The following is a 17,509-nucleotide window of genomic DNA, read 5'->3' as shown; positions in this document are numbered from 1 at the left end:
GTTAATTTAGTATATCACTATGTGTCGCACGACATCACTTTGCTGTAAATTTATCCTGTGTCACGCCTCCAGCTACCGTATCCCACTGACGTTAGCTTACGCGGTTGTGCATCTGGCTTTGGTTGACTTTGTTAATTTGTCGAGCTACTGTGCGGAGTGACGCTCTCATCTCACTGTTCCGCACATGGTTTTCAGCACACGCGGTGTGTGTTCGAGGCCCTGTCAAAGCACATGACATTCACACATGGTTTTGAGTACTCTGTGAGTGTTGGGCTACTGGGCTCACTCAGGAACCATATGGAGTGGGACAGACCCCAGCTAACCCTAGCGTGACAACGCAACCCAAGTGGGGTGCCTCCCTGTTGCTTCATCACACTTAGAGACTACATCACTTCTCTGTGCCTTAGACTGCTCCACTGAAAGGACTGTAAGAACTCGTCTTTTAAAAGCAGTGCTGTTACACTCAGTATTTTTGTCTTGTTTTCCAGTAAAAATATTTAAACATCTTTAAAACAAGATGAATTTACTTGAGAAGCTAAATATATTCAAGGAATATTCTGGGTTCAAGACAAGTGAAGCTCAGTCGACAGCATTTGTTACATAATGTTGATTACAAAAAATTCATTTTGACTTGCCCCTCGTTTTCTTTTAAAAAAAAGCAACAATGTGGGTTACAGTGAGGCACTTACTATGGAAGTGAATGGGGGCCAATCAGTAAACTCTGAAATACTCTGTTTCAAAGGTATAGACACAAGACATAAACAATATGTGTGTAAACATGATTTTAGTGTGATAAAATTGCTTATAAATCTTTTCAATGTAAAGTTACAGCCACTTTTACAACTTCGTTGCCATGACAATGTAACAAGCATAAAAACCTTGATTTAAACAACTTTACAGCTCAAATAATACATACATTTTAACAGAAGAATTCATGTGCTTTAATAAAATTGTAAGCTTCACATTTCTGTCTTTAAACCCTCCAAAAATTGACCACATTCACTTCCATTGTAAGTGCCTCTCTGTAATCTGTATTTGAAAGAAAAGGAGAGGCGAGTCTAAATACATTTTTGTGGTAATCAACATTATGCCACAAATGTTGTCGATTGAGCTTAACTTGTATTGAACCTGGAATATTCCATTAAGAGAAAATACAATTAATATATTGAAAGTACAATTATTATTATTATTATTATTATTATTATTATTATTTTTTTTTTGTGGCACAGATTTTTATTTTGACTAGTTATGCTTTAGGATTTACTTTCTCATAGGTAGAATATTTTTTTTTTTTTTTTTTTTTGTCTAAACATATTAGACATATTTCTCTAAACTAACTTTCTCTAAACTTCTTGACTAAAAGTAAATAATCTAAAAGTCAAAGCACCAGAATTTGACCACCACAATGTTTTCAGATAAGGTCATGAAAATAAAAATGTGAACATATACAGTATATATACTGTGTGTGTGTGTGTATGTGTGTGTGTGTGTGTGTGTGTGTGTGTGTATATATATATATATATATATATATATACACACACACACACACACACACACACACACACACTGGTGGCCAAAAGTTTTGAATAATGTACACATTTTGCTGTTTTGGAAGGAAATTGGTACTTTAATTCACCAAAGTAACATTCAACTGATCACAAAGTATAGTCAGGACATTACTGATGTAAAAAACAGAATCATCACTATTTGAAAAAAGTCATTTTTGATCAAATCTAGACAGGCCCCATTTCCAGCAGCCATCACTCCAACACCTTATCCTTGAGTAATCATGCTAAATTGCTAATTTGGTGCTAGAAAATCACTTGCCATTATATCAAACACAGTTGAAAGCTGTTTGGTTCATTAAATGAAGCTTAACATTGTCTCTGTGTTTGTTTTTGAGTTGCCACAGTATGAAATAGACTGGCATGTCTTAAGGCCAATATTAGGTCAAAAATGGCAAAAAAGAAACAGCTTTCTCTAGAAACTCATCAGTCAATCATTGAAATTAAGGCTATACAATGCTTGAAATTGCCAAAAAAAACTGAAGATTTCATACAAAGGTGTACACTACAGTCTTCAAAGACAAAGAACAACTGGATCTAACAAGGACAGAATGAGATGTGGAAGACCAGATGTACAACTAAACAAGAGGATAAGTACATCAGAGTCTCTAGTTTGAGAAATAGACGCCTCACATGTCCTCAGCTGACAGCTTCATTGAATTCTACCCGCTCAACACCAGTTTCATGTACAACAGTAAAGAGAAGACTCAGGGGTGCAGGCCTTATGGGAAGAATTGCAAAGAAAAAGCCACTTTTGAAACAGAAAAACAAAAAGAAAAGGTTAGAGTGGGCAAAGAAACACAGATATTGGACAACAGATAATTGGAAAAGAGTGTTCTGGATCTTAACAACATCGAGCATTTGTGGGATCAGCTAGACAGTAAGATGCGTGAGAAGTGCCCGACAAGACAGCCATATATATGGCAAGTGCTACAGGAAGTGTGGGGTGAAATGTCACCTGAGTATCTGGACAAACTGACAGCTAGAATGCCAAGGATCTGCAAAGCTGTCATTGCTGCATGTAGAGGATTTTTTGATGAGAACACTTTGAAGTAGTTTAAGAAGTTCTGAACATTTTTTTCAAATTGTAATAGAAATTTTTCATGTTATTAATGTCCTGACTATACATTGTGATCAGTTGAATGCCACTTTGGTGAATAAAAGTACCAATTTCTTTCCATAAGAGCAAAATCTGTACATTATTACAAACTTTTGGCCGCCACTGTATATATACAGTTGTGCTAAAAAGTTGGCATACCCTTGGAGAATTGGTAATATATGTACCATTTTTAAAGAAAACAAGAGTGAGCAGGCAAAACACATTTCTTTTATTTCTTATGGGATTCATATTCAACTGTAGGTTATAACAGAATGACACAATCATAAAACAAAACATGGAAACAAAGAAAAAAAAATGAAATGACCCCTGTTCAAAAGTCTGCATACCCTTAGTTCTTAATATTGTGTATTGCCCCCTTTAGCATCAATGACAGCCTGCAGTTTTTTGTAATAGTTGTCAATGAGGCCCCAAATTCTTGCAGGTGATATAGCTGCCCATTCGTCATGGCAAAATGCCTCCAGGTCATGCAGAGTCTTTGGTCGTCTTGCATGAACTACACGTTTGAGATCTCCCCAGAGTGGCTCGATGATATTAAGGTCAGGAGACTGTGATGGCCACTCCAGAACCTTCAACTTTTTCTGCTGTAACTACTGGAGGGTCAACTTGGCCTTGTGCTTAGGGTCATTACCGTGCTGGAAAGTCCAAGAGTGTCCCATGCGCAGCTTTCATGCAGAAGAATGCAAATTGTCTGCCAGTATTTTCTGATAACATGCTGCATTCATCTTGCCATCAATTTTCACAAGATTCCCCGTGCCTTTAGAGCTCACACACCCCCAAAACATCAGTGAGCCACCACCATGCTTCACAGTGGGGATAGTATTCTTTTCACTATAGGCCTTGTTGACCCCTCTCCAAACATAGTGCTTATGGTTGTGACCATAAAGCTCTATTTTGGTCTTGTCACTCCAAATTACAGTGTGCCAGAAGCTGTGAGGCATGTCAAGGTGTTATTGGGCATATTGTAACCGGGCTTTTTTGTGGCATTGGCGCAGTAAAGGCTTCTTTCTGGCAACTCGACCATGCAGCTCATTTTTGTTCAAGTATCGTTGTATTGTGCTTCTTGAAACAACCACACCGTCTTTTTGCAGAGCAGCCTGTATTTCTCCTGAGGTTACCTGTGGGTTTTTCTTTGTATCCCGAACAATTCTTCTGGCAGTTGTGGCTGAAATCTTTCTTGGTCTACCTGACCTTGGCTTGGTATCAAGAGATCCCTGAATTTTCCACTTCTTAATAAGTGACTGAACAGTACTGACTGGCATTTTCAAGGCTTTGGATATCTTTTTATATCCTTTTCCATCTTTATAAAGTTCCATTACCTTGTTACGCAGGTCTTTTGACAGTTCTTTTCTGCTCCCCATGGCTCAGTATCTAGCCTGCTCAGTGCATCCGCGTGAGAGCTAACAAACTCATTGACTATTTATACACAGACACTAATTGCAATTTAAAAAGCCACAGGTGTGGGAAATGAACCTTTAATTGCCATTTAAACCTGTGTGTGTCACCTTGTGTGTCTGTAACAAGACCAAACATTCAAGGGTATGTAAACTTTTGATCAGGGCCATTTGGGTGATTTCTGTTATCATTATGATTTAAAAAGGAGCCAAACATCAATGTGATAATAAATGGCTTCATATGATCACTATCCTTAAATAAAAGACAGTTTTTTTGCATGATCAGTCATATTTTCAAAATCAATGCCAAAATTTCACAATTTATGCCAGGGTATGCAAACTTTTGAGCACAACTGTATACACTACCGGTCAAAAGTTTTGAAACACTTACTCATTCTTTATTATATATATTTTTTTTACATTTTAGAATAATAGTAAAGTCTTCAAAACTATGGAATAACATAAATGGAACTATGGGAATTATGTTGTGACTAAACAAAATCCAAAATAAATCAAAACTGTGTTATATTTTAGCATCTTCAAAGTAGTCACCCTTTGCCTAGAATTTGCAGACATGTACTCTTGACATTTTCTCAACCAACTTCTTGAGGTATCACCCTGGGATGCTTTTTAAACAGTATTGAAGGAGTTCCCATCTATGTTGGGCACTTATTGGCTGCTTTTCTTTATTATTTGGTCCAAGTCATCAATTTCAAAAACCTTTTTTTTTTATTTTTATTAAATTGTAGTTTTATAATGAAATAAATTAATATGGTGGCACAATTATATTTTTGTCTGCAAAACTAATTTCAAACATTCATGCATATGCCTTCAGATTTTTAAGATCATGTGAATCATTTCAGTCAAGTGATTCAAAACTTTTGATCGGTAGTATATATATATATATAAAATGAAAATAAAATGAAAATCTATTAAATATAGTGAAGTAAATTGAATACTAATTTGTATAGGTGGAATTTCAAACACAGATTATTAATGTCATGTAATGTTTGTGGAAATATGTATGATAACATGTTTCCTGTAATATTGAAAAATGAAATGCATTATTAAAAACTAAACATGCGTTTGGCCTGGGTAGCTCAGCGAGTATTGACACTGACTACCACCCCTGGAGTCATGAGTTCGAATCCAGGGTGTGCTGAGTGACTCCAGCCAGGTCTCCTAAGCAACCAAATTGGCCCGGTTGCTAGGGAGGGTAGAGTCACATGGGGTAACCTCCTTGTGGTCGCGATTAGTGGTTCTCGCTCTCAATGGGGGTGCGTGGTAAGTTGTGCGTGGATTGCGGAGAGTAGCATGAGCCTCCACATGCTGAGAGTCTCCACGGTGTCATGCACAGCGAGCCACATGATAAGATGCGCGGATTGACTGTCTCAGTAGCGGAGGCAACTGAGACTTGTCCTCTGCCACCCGGATTGTGGTGAGTAACCACACCACCATGAGGACTTACTAAGTAATGGGAATTGGGCATTCCATATTGGGGAGAAAAGAGGATTAAAAAAAAAAACTTAAATAAAACTAAACATGGAACAGTTATATGATTTTCTTTGAACTGTATTCCATTTTTATTCTACGTCTTTAAATTCAAGTTTGCTGCCCAAATTCAGTTAAAATCCCAGAATTTAGTAGGAATTGAATTTGTATTCTTAATTCAGTTCTGAATGGCTCACAACCCTGTTGTACAAACATGTACAAGTCATCAGTCTTGGTGTGTCAGTAACACTATCTACACTGTGTACTGCAGATGTCATCTCTCCAACACATTACAACCCGTACTTCAGGAGACTGAGGTTTGACATGAGCTCCATGGAGAAGAACGCATCCAACCTGGTGAAGGCCGAGCTCAGGATCTTCAGACTGCAGAACTCAAAGGCTCGTGTGTCTGAGCAGCGCATTGAGCTTTACCAGGTCAGTCCTCTCTTCTCCTTCATCCCTTCATCAATCTAGCATTTCAATTCACTTGATCCACTCATTCAACTTCGCTAACAATTCTGCCTGGACTGCAGTCGTTGTTCACCCATAAATTAAAATGATGTCATTATTTATACACCTTCATGTAGTTCAAACCCATATGACCTCCTTTCTTCCATGGAACACAAAAGGTGAATTTTTTTAAGAATATCCTGGCCGCTCTTTTCCATATTATGAAAGTGAATGGGGACTGGGGCTGTCAAGCTCTGAAATGGCTCCGAAAAATAAAATAAAATACACAAATTATAAAAAAGAAATACATTTTGTCAGTTTGCATTGCTCAGCAACACGCAATGGATGAACCTTGTTTAGCTTCTTTTTAAACTATTTCATTATTCTATGTACCCATATTCAAAAGAAACACTCTTGCATGTAGCCAGCAGCATGCAGTTCACTTCCTCAAGTTAGGCCAGATTGCTTTCTTATTAATTGTGACTCATTTCAATCATACCCCAGACGTGTTCAGAAAACTGCTTTTACACCCACCAAACAAATCGAACTCTGACGTCAAACAGGCTCAGGTGCGCAGCAAAAGCTCTTTTGTGACAGCGCTAATGCGCTTTTTAATCTCTCGTCTCCTCCTCGTCTTTGCTCGTATGTTCGTTTATTTATCTTAAGCGTGCCGTTGGGCTCCGGCCCATTGATCAGCAGGGTTTTATGTGTGTGTGGAGAGAAGTGAGGGTGGAATGCTGTTTGGTGATTTAGAGTTTGGAGGGTCTCGAGGGCAGAATAAAATCCCAGTGCTGTCGGGGTCTGTGCTCCCCACCTCCCACCTGCCTCTCCATTTAACCTTGCTCCCCTACCCTCTCTGTTCATGTGTCAGGGTCTGTCCTGACAGGTGCAGTAAACACTACCACACTAACACTGAGATGGTGAATGTGTTAGGGAGGCTTTAAAGGGAGTTTGCAAGCTAGAGAGAGTTTTTTATCACTCATTTTGTTGCTTATCAAGTAAATACAGTGATAATTAAAGAGTACTCCAATACTTATAGTATATTCGCAAGCGGCAAATATTGGGGTTTGAGCAGTTTGGAAAAGTGGAGAGAAAAAAAAGCCAAATTTGAAAGAACAGATCTGTCAGGGGCAGATAGTCATTTCATTACTAAGTACTTTAGATATTGTATTTGCAGACTTACAATGATTAGCCAAACAAAATAAGTATATACAGTATTTATTACTTTTTCAAACTCATCCAAGACAGTTGGTCTGATTCACACAAAATTTTGTTGGTATCGTTTAGAGACCCTCATTTAGATAAAACGTTATCAAAAGAATTCTGATTCAAATTTACTTTTCAACTTACACCAATCAGCCACAATGTAATGCATGCAATTGCAATTTTGTGCAGATCGGACCAACCGTCTAGGAGGAGATTGATCAGTTTTTTGGAAAACTAAATTCCGAAAAATAATTTTATATAAGGAAATTAAATTGGAAATGATATATATTTGGTTTTGCTTTATTCAGGAAATCAGGGGAAAATATTGATTGTAGCCCATGCGAGTGCGACGATATGAGCAAAAACTTAAAATGTGTGTATTATAGCACCACCTAGGGTCAGATGGGGGTGTGTGTGCACCTGAGTAGTGCTGGGGATTTGGGACCATCTTGCCAAATCTGATGTCTCTAGGACAGCGCTACTCAACACACGGCAGCAGAGACTATTTATTTAGTAGAGATGGGCCACTTCTGTTTAAATGATTGGGAGAAATTGGAACGCCCAAACAAGGAGCTCTAATTGCACTTTTCCACTGCACGTTACGGTTCGACTCGACTCTGCTCGCTTTACTTTTCTGAGCTTGCTTTTCCACTGCAGTTTAGTGCCGCCTCAACATGGGTGGGATTATACTGTAGGCTGATCGTAATAGTTGTGCCGCCTCTACTGCCGTGACATCATCTTAAATGCGACATAAATATTACTGACCATAAACAATAACACGACCTCTAGCTGTTAGCTACTAGCTCATTGTGCTGCATAAAGCAGTTGTTGCATGGTGATTTTACACAAGTGTAACAGTTAAATTGGCCTGGTTGTTTTAGAAGCAAGCTTTCCAGTAGTTGGTCAAGCAGAATATAGAGTTAACGTAACAAAACGTACCATGCTCCATCGTGGACTCCAACAACACCGTGGCCAAGTCCAGGGCACTCTCCCTCCCATTGCTTGCCAGTCTATTGCCATAGATAGTGTCCATTTGGTCGAACCACTTCCACTTTCTTCTGTTTGAACCACTCCAGCAGTTGTGGTCCTTGATGGTTCTGTAGTTATTTTTACGTTTTTTTTTTAAACTTTTCCCTACACTGTTGGTAGGTCCGGTGCGGCAACAGCTGAAACACTTCCTGAAAGACTTTTTTGTTTCGCGTCGTTTCATTCGTCGCTAATGAGAGGAACATCTGCACCTTGTTTGTTGACCACAGTGTGGTTTTGCGCATAGCCATTTCTTTTTACAATTCGAAAGTCGCGTGAACAAATGATATTGCTGTCACTGTTGCTAACTTTAAAACTAGCGGGTTGATGTCCCATGTCGCAAATCCAGTGACGCTGGTAGTGATGATTCTCTCTGACCAATCAGTGATCTGCAGGGTTTTGAAGTCACATTTAGTATCGGCTCGGCTGGCTTGGAACCTCGACTGAGGTGGTACTAAAAATCAGGTGCCAGGTACTATCCACAGTGGAAAACCCCCAAAAAGCAAGCAGAGTCGAGTCGAGTCGAGCTGTACCGTGCAGTGGAAAAGCCCCATAAGCGTCCAACAGGTAAAAGAGCTAATCACCTTTTTGATACAGGCATCGCCTGTCAATCAACTCAAGAATGCACATACGCATTAGCTATACAACCCGGGAACATTTCAGTTTTTTGGCGTAATATGAGGCAAAGAAGCACAATTTATGATACAGTTGTCATCAGATTTTACAGCTGATTTGAAATATGTAGTTTAAAAGAAAGCCTGGCTTTAAGATTTCGGTGTTCCCCATTCAAGCAGATAGGAGCTGCACTGTCATGACTGGTAATAGCCTCCCGGGAGCGTTCCAAAGATGGCCGACAGTGGACTGACTTGCTAAAAAGTCTGGCGGCAGCCCTCGAGCCATCTTTTGTGGCCTGTGTTATGATTTCATCATCAAATATATATTTATCAGTATTTACAGTAATTCTCTGTATTGCTGAATCACAGTTAGAGAGGGAAATAAACTGCAAAAGGATTTAACGAATGAAATAAACAACAAAGATTATCTGAGCATAGCTGATGTTACACAAGAGCGGCGGTCAGTCAGCGCACACGTTCATAGAAACAGTGTGCACACGCAGTCTGTCATGCACGGTCTCAATCTAAATAATGTAAAGAAATAGGGTATTAAGATATCTAATACTGAGAGCCTCAAATTCTATGAAGGTTTGTTATAATTATGAGTAGCATCTTGTGTAGTGTAACTTAGCAGGCTAATGAGGTAGCTTGCTAGCTGTAATGTAGTTGAGAACACAAAAAGGGAGAAATTGTTCATTTGACCATTTGTAGCTTTGGTTACATAATGTGATATGTATATACAGTAAGGGAAACCTGGGCTACAGTTTACTTCAGTGAATATGCATCATGTAAGGTTTATTTTTGAAAGACAGTTTCTATAGGTATAGCCCACATACCTTAAAGTCTTAGCTACAAAAAAGCTATTGAAGTTTTCCAGCGTTGTTCCCCAGGAATCAATATTGACACTGAATAGAATAGACCTTTTTCACTCACGCTAGTTCCGCTCTGCTTCGTTGAGTGTTTGTTGTGTAAAGAAACTTTATCTATGGTAGCGATCATAATGTGGAATTGTATTGATTTTAATTTACAATTCATCAGAAATACTTAATCTAATCAACCCATCCTCAGTTTCCGGTGAGTTCCCAGAGATGATGAAACAAAGAAAATGGTTTTATGTTATTCGACCGGATGAAAGCACACATTTGTGGTTTCAATGTTGAGAGTGCACAACTGTGTAAGCAAACAGTTCAAAGAGTCTGACTACTTCTTTATTCAATAAATGTAAAAATATAACATAAACAAACGGTACATAAAGCACCTTAAAAAAAAACATTAGATTATGACAGGGCCATATGCCACAAAAAACGTTCGTAAAGAAATACATTTGTATTTTCGTAAAGATTGCACAAAATAAACAATGATAGTCTAATGTTCCCATTGCTCTCATGATGTTATTAATTCATATAATCTCTTTGGATGTTTTAAGACCAACGTTAAATTGATTAAATAAAAGAATCTTTCCACCTCAGAGTTTGATTGTTGAGGAACCACTGTTTTAAAGGGATAGTTCACCCACAAATGAAAATTCTCTCATCATTTCCCTCATGTCATCCCAGATGTGTATGACTTTCTTTCTTCTGCAGAACACAAATGAAGATTTTTAGAAAAATATTTCAGCTCTGTAGGTCCTCACAATGCTAGTGAATGGTGGACAACATTTTGAAGCTCCAAAAAGCACATAAAGGCAGTATAAACGTAATCCAGTGGTTTAATCCATGTCTTCAGAAGCGATATGATAGTTGTAGATGAGAAACAGATCAATATTTAAGTCCTTTTTTACTATAAATCTATAATTTTACTTTCACATTCTTCTTCTTTTGTTTTTTGGCGATTCACATTCATCGTGCATATCGCCACCTGCTGGATGGGGCTGGTCAAATGTGGAGATTTATAGTAAAAATCTAATTCCTTTAAATGTCTTAAACACTGAGTAATACCTTCCTGATGTGAGTGGAATGACTGGGTTAGTGTTCACCACTGACAAATGTATACAACAAAATATTTTAAAGACATGAGTTTAAATGTGGGGGTCCTCATCAGATATAAATGCAATTTAAATAAATACGTATGTAAAAAAACTAAAAAACGCCACGCTATTTAACACATAAGATACTTGTTTGCATTAAAATTGAAGATGACACACACATAGTAATGTGCTGTGTCTGTGTTTGAAATGTTTTATTTTCAAAACTGACAACCGTACATTGACAGAATGCAGGCAGAAGTTCTCACTGAAAAACAGTACAAGCTAAAAACAGTCTGATCCACTAAGGGCCCTCAATACTTTGTCAAAGGAAGCTGAACACCGAAAGAGGCTTTGGAGACCCCTGGCACTATCCCAGTCCATAAATCAGCACTGGTAAAGTGATCCTGTTTGTCAACAGTGTTTTAGTTCATATCTATTATTAAGCTCTGCTGTTAACCCAATCAAGTGTTATTGCAGTTCAGCAGTGAGATTTATCTTCATATTCACAGTTACTAGACTCCCAAATACCCCCAAAGCCCCTCCACTGGTTAAGGGACCCATGTATCTCCATTCTAAGAATGCTAGAATTAGTATCTCCATCTTGGCCTCTGTCTGAGGCTCTCCATTCCATGGCCTGGTGGAGAGAAGCAGAGCTGTTGAAGTGTTACAGCTGAAGCAATGTTTTACGCATTAAGAGGTGTGCAGTCCAATGTAAACACGCAGCCCTGAAGGATAGAGGAATAACAGTGCACCCTGTCCAGCATCTGTTTCCGACACCACAGCCTCTCCAAGCATTTCTTAGCCCTGGCTAATCAATCAGGAAGCATCTGATGGGGGGAAGGGATGGGGTGGTGGGGGGGATTGCTCACCCGTTGAACTGCTGTTTGAGGCACTATACAGGGTACCATTTTAAACAGGGTGAACGGGGGCAGGCACGTACTTTACATTAGAGTGCAACAGTGATCGGACACTTTTTCACCAACGTTGGTATTTTCCCTTTCATGTTCTCCATAGGGAATTCTAAAAAGTCTTCAGTTTGAAGCAAAAAAGGTCTATAGCTGGGCTGAATGGTTACCATTGATGAACCATGCCGTTTTCATTGAGGTGCTGCGAAATCAGTATTAGAAAGGACTGACTGGGCAAGAGACTAAACACGAGTCTCCATGGACTAAGGGCAACCTTATCTATTATCTATTGTATTATTATGAACTATTATCGAATTATTATTAATAATAATAACTTTAATTCATTTAAAAAAATTATTTGAACTTATACTTGGAAAAACCTGACCCGAACCCGGATCAAAACCTGATGGTTTGTCGGGTCCCGTTGGGCTTGGTCGGGTAGCAGACCTCTAAAAGCATTATTAAAGAAGTCCATGCATCATATTCCAAGTCTTCTGAAGGCATACAATACGATAGCTTTTGTGAGAGACAGCCTAAAATGTATCAGTGAAACCTTGATGTCTGTTGCATGGTCTAGTGTGTAGTGAGAGAAGCATGCTCACAATGGCTTATGTGTTTGCACAAAAACTTGCTTTGTTTAGCATGTTTTAAAGTAACATCTCCTTTAGTGTTACGCATGAGACAGAAAGTCATATAGGTTTGGAAACAACATGAGGGTGAGTAAATTATGACAGCATTTAAATTTTTTGGGTGAAAAAACGTCTCTGAGTAATTGAACTGCTCATCCCATGAAGCATTGCAAATGACAATAAAAAACAACAATATATTTTAAGTACATATTCAAAATATTTCAATATGCATATTTAGACCAATTCAAAAACATCATCTGCACTGCTTCAGGGGAGTGGACAGTTACTGTTGAGCTCTTTTACTGCATGTTTCATTTCCATGGTAACAGAGACTTCTCTGATTGATGGATTGTTCTTCAGGATTGTGGGTAGTGTAGTACTGCATAGAGAATTCAGCTTTTAAACAGTATTTGTTATGATGAATTAAATAAAATTGAAATCACACTGAATTGTGGCTCCTACAAAATCATAAATTATTGCTTAACAATCTCAGAGCTCAAAGAAATGGCTGTGTTGAAAGGTTTATACTGTATGTTATTGCTAAGAATTGGAGAAAATGAATGGGATTGTTGCACTCTATTGAGGACAGTGTTTGTGGTCTGTCAGGTTCCAATGCTGATGTGTTTCCTGTTTCTTTAGATTTTAGGTCATAAAGAGCTCACGTCACCCACACAGCGCTACATTGACAGCAAGGTGGTGCACACCCGTACGGAGGGGGAGTGGCTCTCCTTTGATGTGACGGAGGCTGTCAGTGAATGGCTGCTGCACAGAGGTAAAGCAGTTTGAACGTGGAGATGTGTTATAGTGTATTTAGCATGTTTGTGTAGGAAAATCCAGCAAAAACAGGTGGTTGCTGGTTTCTAGCTTTTCCAAGTTGGTCATTTATTGTCATTAGCTGGTCCAGATGCATGTTCCCACACTCATTGAAAACTGGAAATGGAGTTATCAGGGAACTGTAAAATTGTGATTTCAAGGCCTGGAAAAATCATAGACATTAAAGAACTGAATATACACACTTTTTTCAGTTTTTGTTTTGTTTTTCAGTGAAAATATCGAAACATATTTAAAATGAGATAAATCTTTTAAATTTTTTAGCCGGTGCATTAATCCGCTCCTGCCAGTTGGTATAGATACTGGGCGAATTCCAAATGAAAGTGATCATCCCTATGCCCTACTCCCTTCGAAGGACAGATCTCTTGATGTGGGCACTCTAAAGGAAGCATGAAAGTACTGTATGAATGTCCTTGTAACATGGTTTAAAATGGGCAAGGAGGAGGTGGGAACCAGCTGAGCAGTCAAAATAATGTTTAATGAAAACTTAAAAGACACAAACATAAACACACACACGGCAGCTGTGTGTGGCTCTCTCTCTCTCGAACTGCCGAATCCGGCTGCATTTATCCCTCTCCTCGGCTGATTAGCCAGAATGGGGACCGGGTGTGCCCTGCCCTCCTCTTCGTCACAGTCCTGTTCCCTAATAGTCTTGTAAAAGGTCTCTTCATGAAAAAAAAATATTTTTCTTACTTTTGTTTGGAATGAACTTTCGAGTGGCGTCGCCTTCCTGCAGTGCCCTTCAAGGGTGCAAAACTGCCATTTGGAAAACACCCACTGTATCTATCGTAAAGAAGAAGATAAAATAATGGACTGATTGGACAATGTTACCATCTCTCATCGCAAGCTAAGTAGTTTTCTTTAAAGCTTTGTGCTCTCTAGCGACATCTGTGGTTGAAATTTAAAATTACAAGCAATTTGCAGAAGAACACTTTATGTCAGTTGTGTTTCGACTGCTCTTCTGGTGGATGAATCTCATGATTTGAGTTTATCGCCTCTTTGTGATCATGACTGGAAGATATTCAGAGCCGGAGTCAGAACGTGCTCTCATGACGATAATTAATTCATATAATTAAAGCATACTGTTGACGAAAATATGATGATATAAAAGATACTGCACAATATTAACAGTGCAAGATATAAAAAGAAGAAGAAACATCTTGAGAATCTGTATATAGAATAAGTTTTGATATGTATTAATCTAATCCAGTGTGTTGGGCATTTCTCCTCTTGAGCTGCGGGAGTTGAACATATTAACGTCGGCAAAATGAACCACTTTGAAATGGGTTAAACACCTCATTCAAACTAATCCTATTTATACACGAGATTCATCAATATATCCACAACATTTATGGAACAACTTACATCTGCAATGTGAAGCGATGCGCTAGTCAGAATATGCATAATTTGCATTGCGAAATTTGTGCTGTGTAAATGCTGTTTCCATAAGAAACATGCTATACGCAATGTATGCTTTCACGAAAAATTAATACATCTCTAAAGCATGAAGAATTCACAGTACAGAAGACTGACTTCTAAAAAGTACTAATACTTCAGTCATAATACTTCAATACTATACATTATTATTTCAGGAGCTCAGGTTTTTCACAACAAGGACCATATGTAGACTACATACTGTATGTTAGATACTGTACATGTTGACATTATTAAAGTTTATCAAAAAAAATCTGAATGTTTGAATATTATTTAAAGTTTGGTCTGTTACAGTTTGTCACTTTTTTGTCCATTTTGCACAGCATCATCAAGTAAAAGATGTTATTTACATTTACTAAAATTATGTCATTTTTGTAAAAATGAGTAAAACTGACTAAAATGAATGAATATGACATGTCGAAATATTGACTAGTTTTAAAGGACATTTTTGTCAAAAGACAAACTATGACTAAAACGAAAAACTGAAAAAATTAACACAGGTAAAGCCTCAGTTGATAAAGCAAGTGAAACTGTAATAACACTGTAAACTAAAAACATGATTCATTTCATAAGTAATGATGATGGGATAAAAAACAATACTTTATTAAACATGAAAATAATATGCTTAAATATGCAATATAACTATTACAAGTCAATTTCAGAAGTCATACATATTAGCAAACATGCACAGTAACTTCATATTATAACGTAGATACATCACGATCGGTAAAAACACGGGTAATGTTCGATTCATAAAAGCATGACAACCCTACCAGACAAAAAACTGTATCCAAGCATTATAGCAGGTAAACAACTTCGCCTAACGGATAACAGATAAACATCCATCCAGACTGCAATGATGCTGTCCGGAACTGTGATTGTGACTGACTGAACTGAACAGCGTCCTTTGCTGGAACATTAGACAGCCGGTGCTTCTTTCCTGTGCTTACGGACATGAAGTAATGACGCAAAGATGAACGACAGAAGCCAGCAATTTCGCGCCAAATCCGACCCGACAGCTCAAAATACAAATAATTTTTATAGGCTTACCAAAGTGAATCGGGGTAAAGTTTGAACATTGTTTTGAACACTGATTGTTTATGTACTCAATCAATAATGGCAATTTGTTCATTTTTAACCAAAAAAATTGCACGTAGTGCAGCTTTAAAGTAAAGCGTCATGGTTACTTGTGTAACCTCCGTTCACTGATGGAGGGAACGAGACGTTGGGTCGATGTAGTGACACTAGGGGTCACTTATGGGAGCCCGAGACACCCTGGTCTTTGATAAAAGGCCAATGAAAATTGGCGAGTGGTATTTGCATGCCACTCCCCCGGACATACTGGTATAAAAGGAGCTGGTATGCAACCACTCATTCAGGTTTTATGCTGAGGAGCCGATATAAGGTCCGGCCAATTCAGAGGGTAGTTCAGCGTTGTGGCAGGAGGGACACAACGTCTCGTTCCCTCCATCAGGGAATGGAGGTTACACAAGTAACCATGATGTTCCCTATCTGTCACTCACTCGACATTGTGTCGATGTAGTGACACTAGGGGTCCCTATACGAAATGTCACAACTGGCTGAACTGTGTTACGTGAACTGGCGGTGTGTGGTGGGCAGACTACTGTGTGCCTCATAGCCAGCACACCAAGTCGACACGTAACCTCCCCCAACATAGTTATGAGTGTCGAACGGCCCTTTGGGGACAAGTCGACTACCCAAAAGATAGAGACAAGCTTAACCCAGTCGTGGCCTCTTTTCCCCTTCTCTTTTTCCACTCCCTAAAAAAGAAGGGGGATTATCCAACTGGGCCGCCAGGTCTAGTCGGGGGGTGCCCCTCCCAAGGGGAAGACACCACGGAGACCACAGCTCGCCCAAAGAGAGGGGGGGATATTTAAGTGGAAAAATACGTCACATGGTCTTTCCGACCATGTAGAGAGTCTTCAAGGTAGATCCTACCCAACGGGCGAGGAGTTACTACAAACATGGAGACTGGGGCAGAGGGGCTCTGCCCTAGGAAGATGCAGTTTGCTAACAGGGAAATGAACTAGTGGAAGATATATATCACATGGGGTTAGCCTTACAGGGAACCGCCACATGCGGAGCACCTACCCCAGAACAGGACTCTTAGCACATGTACTGGGCCGGCAGTGAGTCTCTCCGAACACTCGACTGCCACAGGGCTCGGAGGAAGTCAACCAGGGAACAAAGTTTATGAACACTACTGGGAATTAATGGCGCATGTCTTCAGCTCCAAGGGAGGTGGAAGGCGCTATGTGCAAGCAATACACCCGGCCAGCTATCCCGGGCTTATCCGCTTGTGTTGCGTGCCATTACCTGGGATGAAACCGGTTCCACCCGGAGGTTGCAGAACCTTGCAAAGGTGTTGGGTGTTGCCCAGCCCACTGCTCTGCAAATGTCTGTTAGAGAGGCACCTCTGGCCAGGGCCCAGGAAGCCGCTACACCTCTGGTAGAATGAACCCTACCGGGGGCGGCATGTCCTGGGCGAGATATGCCATAGTTATGGCATCAACGGGCCAGTGGGCGATCCTCTGCTTGGAGACAGCGCTTCCTTTCCGCTGTGCACCAAAGCAGACAAAGAGCTGCTCAGAGATTCTAAAGCTCTGCGTACGATCCAAATAGATGCGTAAAGCGCGCACCGGACACAATAACGACAGGGCTGGGTCTGCCTCCTCCTGGGGCAGCGCTTGCAGGTTCACCACCTGGTCCCTAAAAGGGGTGGTGGGAACCTTGGGCACACAGCCCGGTCGGGGTCTCAGGATCACATGAGAGTAACCCGGACCGAACTCCAGGCATGTTTCGCTGACAGAGAACGCTTGCAGGTCACCTACCCTCTTGATGAAAGTGAGCGCAGTCAGTA

At 39.6% G+C, this 17,509-nt stretch overlaps 1 protein-coding gene across 1 annotated transcript in view; it reads left to right on the top strand.

The window, feature by feature from the left end:
- LOC127452537 (transforming growth factor beta-2 proprotein-like) overlaps window positions 1-17,509 on the top strand; it is a 78,105-nt gene that overhangs the window by 37,859 nt on the left and 22,737 nt on the right. The window contains exons 2-3 of the mRNA XM_051718059.1: window positions 5,839-6,002; window positions 13,003-13,135. Of these exons, the coding sequence (XP_051574019.1) occupies window positions 5,839-6,002; window positions 13,003-13,135 (297 nt within the window). The remainder of the gene's footprint in view (window positions 1-5,838; window positions 6,003-13,002; window positions 13,136-17,509) is intronic.

This window comes from Myxocyprinus asiaticus, chromosome 15 (assembly GCF_019703515.2).
Source record: "Myxocyprinus asiaticus isolate MX2 ecotype Aquarium Trade chromosome 15, UBuf_Myxa_2, whole genome shotgun sequence".
NCBI classification, from domain to species: Eukaryota; Metazoa; Chordata; class Actinopteri; order Cypriniformes; family Catostomidae; genus Myxocyprinus; species Myxocyprinus asiaticus.
The sequence above is the reverse complement of the archived record's forward strand: the minus strand, read 5'-3'. Positions and strand labels throughout refer to the sequence as shown.